The sequence below is a fragment of the Tursiops truncatus genome, chromosome 8 (assembly GCF_011762595.2).
Source record: "Tursiops truncatus isolate mTurTru1 chromosome 8, mTurTru1.mat.Y, whole genome shotgun sequence".
Lineage (NCBI taxonomy): Eukaryota > Metazoa > Chordata > Mammalia > Artiodactyla > Delphinidae > Tursiops > Tursiops truncatus.
This window is the reverse complement of record NC_047041.1, coordinates 54098383-54113856: the sequence shown is the minus strand read 5'-3', so window position 1 is coordinate 54113856 and position 15474 is coordinate 54098383. Positions and strand designations below refer to the sequence as shown.

Here is a 15474-nt window from a genome sequence, read left to right as displayed (position 1 = left end):
GCACTACAGTTTCTTGATTCTTCCTCCTTTGTTTCTGCATTTCCTTACTTCACTGATTAGAAACTGTTTAATCTGCTATTTGGAACTCAGTAAGGTCTAGAAGGCTGAAGCCTTGATCCTGCAAATAAGAAAGGAGGGGACATGGAACTGCTTTTGTGCCCAGGTGGGCCCCACAGGGTCCTGTTCGGTTTCAAAAACAGTCATCCCTCTAATGCTTAAACTGAGTGTTGGAAAGTTCACAGGACAGCCAACACTGGGGTTTTAAAACCCAACCAATCAGATAACTCTAAGATTCCAGAGGGGTAATTAACTAACAATTCCTCAGCCCTCATCAGACTAACCAGTTTACTTCTGCAATCTCAAAGTAAGGAGGTACAATCTTTGGGTCTTCATCATTCCTGTCTTCTGATGGGCCATACCATCATCTAACATTCCTTCTACCTTATACATAAGCAATCCAATTGTACTTGTCCTTTCAGTAACTGCATGGAGGTTCTCCTGTGCCTGTGTATTATTTTTCATAATATCGGGGGTCACCAATCATCACTTTTGACCCCTTAATCTAAAAGCCATAACCACATAGCTTTATAAGAGTTGTTGGCTCACTCAGTCCTCACTGGAGTTACCTCCTTCGCTTGGAGGTGGGGATGGGGAGTGTGATGGTTAGTTCTGCCAACTTGTGTGGGAAGCCCATTATCTGGTTAAATGTTATTTCTGGGTGTGTCTTTGAGGGTGTATCCAGAAGAGTTTAGCATTTGAATTGATGGACTGAATAAAACAGATGGCCCTCCCCAATGTGGGCATCATCCAATTAGTTGATGGCCTGAATAGAACCAAAAGGGAGAGGAAGGCTGCTCTCTGACTATACAGCTGGGACATTGATCTCTGTCTGACTATACAACTGGGATATTGATCTTCTCCTACCCTCACTGCTCCTGGTTTTCAGGCATCAGACTTGGACTAGAATCTACACCATGGCTCTCTGGCTGTCTGGCCTTCAAACTACACCACTGGCTTTCACGGGTCTCCAACTTGCAGATGCAGATCATGGGACTTCTCACCCTCCACAACTACCTAAGCCAATACCTTATGATATACGAACATTTTTGGCCCATTTCTCTTAATTAAATTATATTTTAAAGTGTTAAGAATAAAGAATACACATTGACGTATATAGTGGTAGAGGGGCAGCTTATCTGCAACTTAATCTCAAATGATTCCGCAAGAAAAAAAAATTTTTTTTTCCCTTAACTTTCAAAATATCAAAATAAAAAATTAGAAAAGAAAGGAAGGGGAGAAGGAAGGAAAGAAACAAAGAAAGGCATACTCCAAGTAGAATATTTTCATCTCCTTTTATTGAAGGAAATAAAACTTGTGCTGCAGAGGCAGTAGTACCTCAGAGCATGACAAGGTAGCCACTGGGGCTGACATGACAAGCCATAGTGCTGGCCAGGGGTCCTACCATAATGGGAGGACCAAAACCACAAAGATAGCAGGAGGTAGCAAACATCCCCAACACCCAGTGCAGGCATTTCCATTTGCAGAGAGCTTGGCCATGCATTGTAAAAACAGGGTCCCCTCACAGCTGGCAGACTATCATCTCAGGCCAACAAATCCATCCAAAACTAACACGTAGCCTCAGATTTGGAGATCGTTCCCTTTGACCCAAAGATTCAGGCCATCAGAAGATCTCAGTTAATCTTTTAGCTCTTTATTGCTGATGGAAAAAGAGGCTGAGTTCTTGAAACATCACATAGGTATAGCTGGACAGGTGCTGATGCCCAGCCTTGTTCTAAAAGCAGCTAAATTTTTTTTCCTGACGTTTCACACTGCTCTCACCCAGCATGTGCTCTAGGAAACCTCTCAACGTTCTAAACAAGGACAGAATGAGGGCAGCAGCCTAGGGGGATTTAGGGAGTCAAAAGCTGCTACACAGCCAAGACCATTTCACAGGAAATAGCGTGGGGAACACTATTGGGTCAAGATCCTCCCACACAGCTGCTAGAAGCGTACACAAAGAAAAATGTGGTAGCTCTCCCTCCCACATCAGGATCAGCTGTGCCGAAGTCATGGTCCAGAAAAAAAGAGCCATTTCATGTCCCTGGAAGAATATCAACCTCCATGGCATTTCTCAAGTTATTCCAATTTTCAAGTACAATAGTGTGTTTGGGCAGTTTTGAAATAGAAAAGCAAGCACTAAAGAAAAATCTCAACCGACTGCAAATTGATAATGTTATAAAGCCAAAAATTTATACAGTCAAGAACTGATGGGTGGAGGAAGGATTTTGCTATGTAGACACAGGAGTCCAAGGGTTTATTCCTATAAGCCCTTGATCATAAACCACCCTCACATCCACAGATTGGGAGCAAATTCCTTATTTTAAAATGGCCATCATCCGATTAGTCAATTGCAGTTCTCTTCGATGCTGGACACATGGTTTTCAAGGATCAAAGTCTTGAGAGCACTAGATCAGGAAAGGGGAGGAGCAAGACAAGGAAGAGCATCAGGGGCTGGAATTTCCGAAATGAGCATTTACTTCACAGAAGGCGTGGCACAATGAGGCTGGGGTGACGTGGTTTTAGTGATTGTTCTTGGTTGCCTCCTTTGCGGCAGCGATCAGTGGAGTGAGGCTGGAGAGGGGCTTGGCAATCTTCAGGAACTGATGCTAAAGAGGAGAAAAAGAACAAAAGACACATGACAATTTACCATTCTTCCTCAGCAACCATTACAAGATGATAAGGGCATCCATGTTTGCACAAGGTGCTGCCTGGAGAGCTTCAGATCATCATCCCCAAATTGAAGCATATCTTTAAAAGATAACATATCATTTTGGAGAACTGTTTGGCAGTATCTACCTACAGCTAAATACACGTCTATCCTATATCCCAGCAATTCCACTTCTAGATATATTTCCAAGAGAAATGAGCTTGTGAATCCACCAGAAGACACAAACAAAAATGCTCATAGCAGCTTTACTTATTACAGTCATAACTGAAAAGAACCCAAATGTCCAAGATAATGGAAGAATGAATAATATTATATTTATATAATACCACACAAAAATTACAGAACAAAAAAGGATAAATAATTGATACACTAACAACAGGATGAATCGCACAGACATTATGTTGCATGAAAGAAGCCAGACACAAGAGAGCTCATATTGTATGATTCTATTTTATATTAGGTAAGACCAAACTATGGTGATAATCAGAATAATAATCAGCTCAGAGGGAAGGTTATTAATTGATCATGACCCAATGGTACATTGCAATACTGCATTTCAGGAGCATTGATCTAGCAATTTGTTGTTCTATCCTTGAATCTAGTAAGGCTAGTTAACCCAGGAAGGACTTCAATGGCTTGGTTCTTTCCCAAACCACTTTCACTGGGCTGTACTTTGGGCCACACCCACAACTATTAAAGAAGATCATTTTGGAGAAAACACCATATGAAACCTTTTTATGTTTTTAGTAAAAAACATTATGGAAAACGATTCTTTATGTAACTCAGAGCCTCTTAACTGTAAATGACTTTTCTTACATTTACTAGTGAAAAAGCTTTGTGTCTTGAGGATGTAGGATGTTTCTTCCATTTGATAAGAAACATAGGAACTAACATATTTCCTTTTCTGTCCTCGCTACCAGGAAACTAAGAACCAAATCTGATGTTTAAACAAAACTAGTTAACTCAAATGATTAGCATATTTGATTCTCCTGCCATCCTCATAAGTCTCTTTATTAATCATATTGTATATGTATATACACACACATATAGACGTATTTACACATATTCTTTGCTGGAAGTGCTTCAATTTCTTTTTGGACAGAGATAGGATATAAAGAGGTACTGAGAGCAAGAAGTTACTATTACTACAAAAGGAATAAAAGATCTTGGCTAAATCATGAAGATATGAATTCAAACATAAAACCCTATGTATTTCTGTCCATGTATGTGTTTTCACAGGAGACAAAGATGTGAAGCTTTCATGATTTAAGACTCTGAAAGTCATGGTTTTGAACATTTACAATGTACACTAACAAATTAAAGAGTCAGTGTTCTCAGATCACATGTTTATACAACTCCCCTCCCAGCTGAGAAAGCAGCATGATCCAACACCCGACTGGGAGGCCTCAATTTCCTTCCCTGTGTAATGAACAAAGCAGATGAGATAAGCCCTAAGGTCTTTCAAGTTTTAACACTCTGAGCCAAGCAGTGGCCAAGAGCACACACACTTGAGAGCCAAATAGACATAGGTTGACATCCTGGATCCACTGCTTATCAGCTACATAATCATGCAAAAGTTACTAAACACTTGAAACCTCAGTTGCCTCACCTGTAGAAATGGGAAAACAAGAATCTATTAACTCACAAGGTTTTTAAAAAGAATAGATGAAAAAATATATAAAGTGCTTAGTGCCTAGAATGTGGTAAAAATTCAACATAATGTATTTATTAGTAGTTATATCAGGAAGGAAACTCTAGAAGGCATTCATCTTTCAAAAACTATATTTTAATACCTAATTAACAATATCATCTTGAGGCTTAGAATAGTACTTGCACATTTCCCAAAGCTTAGGGTTTCCAGAACAAACCTCATATAAAAGGCAAAGGATCCTATATTATACTGCCTGTTATAAGGGGGTTTTATTCCCAAAGGATGCTAGAAACTAATGGGTTACACTTGGCAGAACTCATATCTAATATACCAGTGCTCTGTAGTCAGTTACTCTGATTACAAAGAGGTGCTAAACATATTCCAGAGGGTAACATTTCAATGAAGGTTTAAGCAATCCCATTTAATTCAACAAGTATTTTCTGAATACCTATATTTTATTGAAGTGTAGCTGATGTACAATGTTATATAAATTACAGGTGTACAATATAGTGATTCACAATTTTTTTTTTTTTTTTTTTGCGGTACACGGGCCTCTCACTGTTGTGGCCTCTCCCGTTGCGGAGCACAGGCTCCGAACGCGCAGGCTCCGGACACGCAGGCTCAGCGGCCATGGCTCACGGGCCCAGCCACTCCGCGGCATGTGGGATCTTCCCGGACCGGGGCACGAACCCGTATCCCCTGCATCGGCAGGCGGACTCCCAACCACTGCGCCACCAGGGAGGCCCCACAATTTTTTTTTAACATCTTTATTAGAGTATAATTTCTTTACAATGGTGTGTTAATTTCTGCTGTATAACAAAATGAATCAGCTATACATATACATATATCCCCATATCCCCTCCCTCTTGCGTCTGCCTCCCACCCTCCCTATGCCACCCCTCTAGGTGGACACAAAGCACTGAGCTGATCTCCCTGTGCGACGCAGCTGCTTCCCACTAGCTATCTATTTTATATTTGGTAGTGTACATAAGTCCATGCTACTCTCTCACTTCGTCCCAGCTTACCCTTCCCCCTCCCTGTGTCCTCAAGTCCATTCTCTGTCTGCATCTTTATTCCTGTCCTGCCCCTAGGTTCTTCAGAACCATTTTTTTCTTAGATTCTGTATATATGTGTTAGCATACGGTATTTTTCTCTGACTTACTTCACTTAGCATAGTATCCTCCAAATCCATCCATGTTGTTATAAATGGCAAGATTTCATTCTTTTTATGGTTGAGTAGTATTCCACTGTATGGAATATTCTTTATCCATGCATCTGTTGATGGACACTTAGGTTGCTTCCATATCTTGGCAATTGTAAATAATGCTGCTATGAATATTGGGCTGCATGTATCTTGTCAAATTAGTGCTTTTGTTTCTTTCATATATATACCCAGGAGTGGAACCACTGGGTCATATGGTAGTTCTATTTTGAGTTTTTTAAGAAACTTCCATACTGTTTTCCATATTGGCTGCACCAATTTACATTCCCACCAAGAATGTAGGAGGGTTCCCTTTTCTCCATACCCTCTCCAGCATTTATTATTTGTGTTCTTTTTGATGATGGCCATTCTGACAGATACGAGGTGATATCTCATTGTGGTTTTGATTTGCATTTCCCTGATGCTTAGTGATGTTGAGCATCTTTTCATGTGCCTGTTGACCATCTGCATTTCCTCTTTGGAGAAATGTCTATTCAGGTCTTCTGCCCATTTTTTAACTGGGTTGTTTTGGGGGTTTTTTGCTGAGTTGTATGAGCTGTTTATATAGTTTGGATATTAACCCTTTATCAGTCATATCACTCGCAAATGTTTTCTCCCACTGAATACCTATTTTGAGTCAGGTCTCAGGTATAAGAGGAGACAAGAGATTAATAAGATAGAAGTTATAATCTAGTAAGAAAGACAGAATTGTTCATAACTAACTTCAATGTGGTACAGTATGGTAGGTCCTGCCCTGCCCTGACCAGTTGCTCTTCGTCCTCAAAATACAAAAGTAACTGACTATGAAAGCCTACAAATTAATCATTGTCATTAAGTTGCATGTGATACTTATTAAAGCACCAGTTGGCACTGTAGTAAAATAACACTAGGAATGAGAAATTGTACCCGAGACATAAATGTTAAATACAAATAATGTGGTCAGCTAAAAGCAGTTTTTACAACCATATGAAATAATTATGCTGTAATTTCAGGATTAAGCTGGTGGAGTATAATAGCCTTAGTAAACCCCCAGCTCCAGGTTCCCCACAGCCTGGCAGGATCTTACTCCAAACACGCAGACTATATGGGACTTCCCTGGCAGTCCAGTGGTTAAGACTCTGCACTTCCACTGCAGGGGGCGTGGGTTCGATCCCTGGTCAGGGAACTAAGATCCTGCGTGCTGCATGGTGCAGCCAAAAATTTTATAAATAAACAAACAAACAAACAAACAAGCAGACTATCATCCCCACCAACTGAGAGGGTTTCCAATGAAGAAACTGGGAAGACTTGAAAAGCTGCACTAACTATCCTCTAAACTAATGTGCTCTGATACACTGAAAATCTATCTTTTGAGCTTACCCCAGTAAAATATAACTTGTATAAGATTTGAACATCAAAGAGTTTCTTCTCATTAAGACTCACTCAAACTCTGCCAGACTAATTCAGGCAGAACAAAACAGGCACCAGAGGAAGACACAAGCAAAGCTCAACAGGAGCTCAGAAAGTAACTCTATAAGATGCAGCCTAGGAGAATGTACAGAGTTTTAATAGGCTGAAGAAGAGCCTAAGGGAGTAACATGAGCAAAGGCCCAAGGATAAAGATGAGGGAACTAGGAATACAAATTGAGCATGGGATGCGCTAGGACAGAAGCTTAGTTCTATAACAGCCAGTACCTCACAGACAAAAATGAAGCAAAAAAAGCCTTGGTTTAGTGATTTCTCGAATTAGGTGCTTCCCTGCATAGGGACAGTTACCTGCAACAGCTCTTTAGCTGAACCTCTCTTCTCCACATCCATTTCAAGACAGCGGTTCAGAAAGTCTCGGAAGATAGCTGACAGCTTCTCTGGGTTCTGAAGCTCCGGGGTCCCATTGGTGGCGATGAGGTACAAGGCCTGGCAATACAAACAGAGAATTGCCTTGGGCTCCAACTGAGGTTCTCTCTTGGTCCCCAGACAGGCCCTCTAGAAATATGGTCAGCTGCTTTCTGCCTTCAGAACACAAAGAGGCAGCTTTGGTATACTGGAAAGAATATGAGTTAAGGGTCAGGTTTAACATTTAAAGGCCATGTAACCAGGTGCAAGCCAGTGAACTTCCAACTTCTTCATCTGTAAAACAGGGATGATAATAGTGCCTACCTCACATGTCTGAAAAATAAAACAAGATAGTATATTAAAAGCACTCTGTAAGCTTATGAAGTGTTACTGACCCAAGGGTTTATTATTATCCTTGATTATAGATCTAAATGGTTTATTATTCATTTAGCCTGATGATTTAAACACCTGCCCACTTGCTGAAGGAAATTATTCCTGGTGCCATCACTTCAGTCATCTAAAAACTCATCTCTTCTAGCAGGACAGAAATATGTATAAAGGAAGCGTTCTGTAAAGGAGCAACCTGTTTCACTGTTGCCATCCTGGTCCCCTAACATGAAGTATCTCCTGGGAAAGGTAAAGAAAAACAGTCAAACTAAACCTTTTAAAGCACTCAGCACTTTAATTCATAAAGTGTTTACACAAATACTGTCTCATTTAATGACCACAATAACTCTGGGTAATAGGCAGGGCAAGAATTATCATCCCTATTTCACAGATAAAGCCCAGAAACATAGAGAGATATGCCTGGAATCATGCTGGTTACACAAGTTCATGTCCTCTGACTCTACTCCCAGTCTTAGTTCTGTCACGCCCTACTGATATCATTTTCAAGGCCGCTCTAAGGTGGAAGAAGATGAGTGGCATGTGGATCCACCGGGCAAAACTGGGGGCCGAGGGTAGAAACTACGAAGGTAGTTTTACTTTGGTACACTAAAGCACTTTTCAATAATCAGAGCTATCCAACTAAGATTAGATGACCACCTATCAGTGACAATGCACAGGGAATTCCTGCACTGAATGGGAGGTTGGAATAAACAACAAAATGAAAGCAATAAAAATAACTCTCACCTTTGCGCATGATCAAAATTACCAACCTACTTGCATCTGTATTCACATACCCTGCTTTCCCTCTCCTATTACAACGGATAAATTGGGCATATTCTAATCTAATGCTCTTTACTTCAGTACTTGATCCAACCCCCTTCATCTACTTAAGGACATCACTCCTACAGATGTCACTTCTCTCTTGAACATGACCATTTTCCTCTCCACTAGATCAGCCCCATCTGCACAAAAACATGCTATAATAATATCTTAAAAAAAAAAAAAGGGACCTCCCTGGTAGCACGGTGGTTAAGAATCCACCTGCCAATGCAGGGTAGACAGGTTTGAGCCCTGGTCCGGGAAGATCCCACATGCTGCGGAGCAACTAACCCCGTGCCCCACAACTACTGAGCCTGCACTCTAGAGCCCGTGAGCCACAACTACTGAGCCCGCATGCCACAACTACTAAAGGCTGCGCACCTAGAGCCTGTGCTTCGCAACAAGTGAAGCCACCACAATGAGAAGCCCATGCACCACAACAAAGAGTAGCTCCTGCTCATTGCAACTAGAGAAAGCCCCCGTGCAGCAACGAAGACACAACACAGCCATAAACAAACAAACAAACAAACAAACCCTCCCTCGACTCCACTTTAATATATTGCTCCACTGTTACCTTAACAAAACTCCTTACCTTAAAGCAAAACTCCTTTAAAAGAAAACAACAATGAAAAGTAAAAACTAACTGCTTACACATGCCATCTCAACTTTGCCCACTCTGGTGAATTTACTCTAATTAGGCTTTCATTCCTATCACTCCAGTGAAACTGATTGTCAAAGTCATCAATAACCTTCACACTGGCAAATCTAATGATCATTTCTTAGCGTTATCTTAAATGCAACCTATCAGTCAGGTTTGACACAGTGATCCATCCTCCTTCTCGAAACACTTTGTCCTCTTGGCCTCCAGGACACTTCTCTCAGTTCTCCTACCTGGAAGGCTACTCATTGGCCACTTTGCTAGCTCCTCTAACCTGTAAACATGACAGTATCCCAGGTCTCAGTACTCTCCCCTCACTCCCTAGGTGAGTGATCTCATTATCAACTAGCTCTGATTTTTAAATAAACCAACTATATAATACCTACTAATAAATTTATATTTAGAGTACTGACCTCTCACCCTTGAACTCTGAACTCTTATGCCCAATTCTACTCAGTATTTCCACTTGGACGTTTAATAAACATTTCAAATTAACACAGAACCTTGTCCACTCTGTTCACTCACTTCAGGGACACTGGCCTCCTTGGTTTTCCCTAGGATGTATCAAGCACGTTCTCAGAACAAGTTCTTTATATACTTGACACCTGGAAAACTCTTACGTCAGATTAATCTCATGGCTCACTACTTTATTTTCTTCAGATTTCTCCTCAAATAACTTATAAGAGAAGACTTCATTCTCTACCTAGAATAAAATAGCACACTTCTCCCTCCTTCCCCCCTTACTCTCTTAAGCCACTTACTCTGCTTTTTTTCACAGCTCTTATCTTCTGTTACTATATATTAATTTATCATCAGTAGAACAGTTTCTTGCCCATGATAAGAACTCAAATAATCATTGAATAAATGAATGAGTGACTGCTAATATACCTTTTCTTTAAGCATTTATACTTTAAATTCAACAGTGCCTAGTTTTTATCCAGAAAAGAGAAATCCAACAGCCCAAACATCTTGATATGGGCCTAGTAACACTCACTCTCAGAGGATTTTCATTAAGGTATGGGGGCTCCCCTTCAATCATTTCGATGGCCATGATGCCCAGGGACCAAATGTCAACCTTAGGCCCATAGGCCTTCCGTGTCACAACCTCTGGTGCCATCCAGTACGGTGTTCCCACCATGGTGCTCCGTTTGCTCTGCTCTGGGGTGATCTGGGCACAGAATCCAAAGTCAGCTAGAAAAAGAAAGGACAAGACAGAAAGGATTTATATGTAGGGTATGCCTTCTGTAAATATTGACTCTGTGCCTACCCCTAGGTATCAAGCTCTGCCTGCATCCTAGCCACTGCATCCCTTGTCTCTCCAAAGCCAGAATCACTTAACTGCCACCTTCAGCTCTTAGTCTGTCTCCTGTTCAACCCTGAAGGAGGAACATAACAAATATCATCTCTGGCTTCCTTACCCCTCCTCAAACCAGAAGCGCTAGGCATTAAAGTCCAAGCCACCCCCATTGACCTTGATTACTTGCCCCAGTACTGCTTTCTTCTTGAAAATCATTCCCATACACCAGTATCTGGTAACTAGGTCCTTGCTTTATTTCCTGGGCATGAGTCCTGGACTTAAACCCTAATCACCTACAACTAGGCATGGCCCTGCTTTAATAAGTTCCTCACCCTGTGCCCCAGGACAGAGACTGCTAACAGTCCTCCCATAAGCAGCCCATCCACCTGTGACACAACCTGTTTGTCTGGACTATTGGTCCTTACACATTCGAACAAAATGTTCTGCCTGCAGTTCATTCCCATTATATTGCAATTATATGTTTATTTAATTATGAGGCCTTCAATAAGAAGGACTGTCTTCTTACTCATTTTTTTCATTCCCAGAGGGCCCAGCATACAACAGACATTTAATAAAAGTTTGCTGAATGAATGACTGAATGAAAGAAGTTACACTAAACTCTTTCTTCTAATTATGTATTTTGTGTTCCCCATACTTGATTGGGAACTACTTAAATACAGGCAGAAGTATCCTCAGCGCCCATCACGGGTCCTAGCACATAGTGGGCATTCAGTAAAGTTTTTTGGCTGAATGTATAAATGAGTGGGGAAAAAAAAAGAAATGTCATCCTATATAGTGCTGAGTAATATAAAGTGTCCGCATATCCAAGGAAATACAGATTCTCTGGTGAGTCTTATAGCTACTCTTATATGATTATCATCCCAGAGGAGACGGTCCCGCAGGGAAGAGAAGTATTACCACTCCTACTCACTTAGCTTGACGGAGCCATCCATTCCCAACAGGATGTTGTCACTCTTGATGTCTCTATGAATAACTTGGCTCGAATGCAGAAACTCCAAAGCCTGCAGGCACTATTGAAGCGGTGTGGGCAGAGGGAGAAAGAAAGGACATATAATATGAAGACTTACAGAATATCGCTAATCCAACCTGCTCATTTGATGATAACAAAAGTGAGGCCCCAGTGAGTAAAAGGACTTACTCCAAATAAGCGGAAGAGGCAGGTCTGGAACCTAGTCTCCTGTCTCCTAGCTAAGCATTCTTTTAACATTCCGTGCTGCCTTATATCTTTCTTATAATATACTTGACCATACCGTATTATAACACAGCTTACAATAGTTTTCTTTAACTACAGGAGTTCCTCCAAAGTATTTTAGAGTTGTTTACAGAACATCAGCACCTTGACAAAGAACCCGAGGCAACAAAAAATAAATAAATACTGAGGAAGAATGGAAGGGATTTTGTAATGAAAAAACTGGAGGAAAGTGAGAGTTACATTTGGGAAACTAGACAAACGGAAATGATATTAGAAGCAGTGAACTTAGGAGGATAATCTTATTTTGGTGAGGAGATAAATTTGTACTGTTTGGGGTATGCTGGTTTTTATATTCCTATAAAGAGTTGCAGACTAACGTCCGTAGGCCACTGCAGATGTGAATCTTGAGTTCTGTGGAGAGGCTGGACTTGAAATAAATGTTTACAAGTCATTCGTGAAGAGGTGATTTTTTTTTTCTTTTTAAGTTATGGTAATGGTTGGAACTGGCAAATGCTATAGGAGATAGAGGAGAAAGAAAAGAACCTTGGAAAATACCCAGACTTAGCAAGCAGAATAAGTAACATAGAGACTGAATGGAACAATGAAAATGCATGGTTCTGACCAACAATATTATTCTAGACAAATCTCTTACTCCCTCTGGGCTACTGGCTATCCCCCATTTGTAAAATGTGGGGATCAGAAAAGATACTCTCAGAGTTACTACTAAATCTACTAGTTTAAGTTCATAACCGAAAGCTAAAATTTTAGGGGCTTCCACTGATTAAAAAACACTAAAAATGCAAACCAGTTAGAAGATACTATTTAAATATTCTCAACTTAATACTTCACTTTCTAAGAACATATCAATGGCTAAATTAAAAACAAACCAATATTCAGAAGCGGCTTTTCCCTGGAAAAGTATGACTTGCTTTCCTAAGGAGGCTAGAGACTTTGGCCTCTGGATGTAAAAAATTATGAACAGGGACTTCCCTGGTGGCGCAGTGGTTAAGAATCCGCCTGCTGGGGCTTCCCTGATGGTGCAGTGGTTGAGTCCGCCTGCCGATGCAGGGGACGCGGGTTCGTGCCCCGGTCCGGGAAGATCCCACATGCTGCGGAGTGGCTGGGCCCGTGAGCCATGGCCGCTGAGCCTGCACGTCCGGAGCCTGTGCTCCGCAATGGGAGAGGCCACAACAGTGAGAGGCCCGCGTACCGCAAAAAAAAAAAAAAATCCGCCTGCCAATGCAGGGGACATGGGTTCAGTCCCTCCTCCAGGAAGATCCCAGATGCCACGGAGCAACCAAGCCTGTGCGCCACAACTACTGAGCCTGTGCTCTAGAGCCCGGGAGCCACAACTACTGAAGCCCACTCACCTAGAGCCCGTGCTCCACAACAAGAGAAGCCACTGCAATGAGAAGACCGTGCACCACAACAAAGAGTAGCCCCCGCTTGCCGCAACTAGAGAAAGCCCACACGCAGCAACGAAGACCCAACGCAGCCAAAACTTAATTAATTTAAAAAATATATAAACAAAAAGGATGATTTCAAGAAATTGGAACCCTCATGCATTGCTGGTGGGAATATAAAATGGTACAGCCACTGTGGAAAGCGTTTTGGCCAGTCCTTAAAATATTAAACATAGAGTTACTGTATGACCAGAATTTTCACTCCTAGGCATATACCCAAGAGAAATGAAAACATACATCCAACCAACAACTTGTATGTGAATGTTCACGGCATCATCCATAACAGCCAGTACGTGGGCCTCTCACTGTTGTGGCCTCTCCCGTTGCGGAGCACAGGCTCCGGACCCGCAGGCTCAGCGGCCATGGCTCACGGGCCTAGCTGCTCCGCGGCATGTGGGATCTTCCTGGACCGGGGCACGAACCCGCGTCCCCTGCATCGGCAGGTGGACTCTCAACCACTGCGCCACCAGGGAAGCCCTGTCACTATCTTTTTATTCTACTTTATTTCCTTCATAGCACATGAATAAAGCAGGAAAGCAGAATAAAAATATGATTAAAACATATACCCATATAAAAGAGGTAAAGGAAAATAAGTGTTCATAGCAGTTATTTTTAAGAGGTTGAAATTATGCGTGATTATGCATATATATACATATGTGTGTATATATATATATTTTGGAACTTTCTAACTTTCAGAATATAGTAATCTTTAAAAACAGGTATAAAAAGAGGATGATGGGAGAGAGTGCAACTAATTTCTCCCACCTCTACAGTGCCCAGGCTGAGATTCCTTCAGATGCAGAACTTTGAGATATATGGACATGGAGACCATGTCCTGCTCAAGTCTGGTTGGCCACTTGCCTTACCTCACGGCACACAGCTGCAATCTGGCCTTCATCCATGCAGGTTTCTGTTACCACGTCTGTCAAAGAACCTCCAGCCAAATATTCCATGACAACCCATAGCTCATCTCCCACGAGGTAACTGTAGGAGTAAAGATAACGGGTGAGAAGGAATAGAGTACACTGGACCATAGCAGTGGCTTTCAAAGGATAAGCATATACCAGAGTGACTCTGCATTTCCCTCAGTTCTGGAAGAGTCCAGGGTTCTTTTTTCTAAGGAAAAGCAGAATCTGTGGGACAGGATCACTGACTTGACATCTCTTAAGGAATTGCCTGGGGAAATCAAAGCACACTGTTCTGTGAAGCCCCAAAAGACAGAACTACAATCACTAGGTTGAAGATATAAACTTATTTCATCACAACACAAAGTAGTACTTCCTAAAATCAGGATGATTCCCACACCTCTCTGCATGAAAGGAGAGAGCATCCAAACATTTGACAAAGATGGGATTTGGAGTCCATCTTACCAATATTAGGGAAAGTCACTAAACCTCCTTTAGAATTCTATTAGATTTGAGATCCATAAGACCCATACTGGGTCTTGTTCAAGATTCCATTCCCGGAAAGTGTGGCACAGTAGATGTCAATATTTACCGAATAATTCAATGAGTGAAATAAAAGATAATTGTAAATGTAAAATGAAGTATTGACTATAAGAGCCATTGAAAAGCTGTAGAATTTTATACCCATAGCCATTATGCTGACAATGATCTCCATTTTGAATGTCTCTGATTCTAAGAATGGAATAAATTCAGTAAAGGCTGCAAAACCAAAGCTGCTTCTGGAAGCCAGGGGTTCCCAGTTAGTACTGTATCCCTAGAGAGATTATGGGGCTAACATGAGTTAAAACTGATAGTCTCACTCAGGGACTGGATCACTCAGCTCTATTATGTGATAAACAAAAACGTCACCTAGGAGAGACCTCCAAGATGGTGGAGGAGTAAGACGTGGAGATCACCTTCCTCCCCACAAATACATTAGAAATACATCTACATGTGGAACAACTCCTACAGAACACCTACTGAATGCTGGCAGAAGACCTCAGACTTCCCAAAAGGCAAGAAACTCCCCACGTACCTGGGTAGGCAAAAGAAAAAAGAAAAAACAGAGACAAAAGAATAGGGATGGGACCTGCACCTCTGGGAGGGACCTGTGAAGGAGGAAAAGTTTCCATACACTAGGAAGCCCCTTCACTGGTGGAGACGGGGGTTGGGGGGGGAAGCTTCGGAGCCACAGAGGAGAGCACAGCAACAGGGGTGCAGAGGGCAAAGCGGAGAGATTCCTGCGCAGAGGATCAGTGTCGACCAGCACTCACCAGCCCGAGAGGCTTGTCTGCTCACCC

General features: G+C 41.7%; 1 protein-coding gene across 6 annotated transcripts in view; it reads right to left on the bottom strand.

The window, feature by feature from the left end:
• PAK1 (p21 (RAC1) activated kinase 1) overlaps positions 1–15474 on the bottom strand; it is a 201874-nt gene that overhangs the window by 40923 nt on the left and 145477 nt on the right. For 5 of the 6 annotated variants that reach the window (XM_033862198.2, XM_073808390.1, XM_033862199.2 and 2 more), the window contains exons 11-14: positions 14096–14213; positions 11485–11584; positions 10251–10447; positions 7336–7473 (exon numbers count right to left, since the gene is read on the bottom strand). In XM_033862198.2, the coding sequence (XP_033718089.1) occupies positions 7336–7473; positions 10251–10447; positions 11485–11584; positions 14096–14213 (553 nt within the window). Of the gene's footprint in view, positions 1–1335; positions 2667–7335; positions 7474–10250; positions 10448–11484; positions 11585–14095; positions 14214–15474 lie in introns of those variants that run through there. The other variant, XM_033862202.2, reaches the window with a different exon arrangement.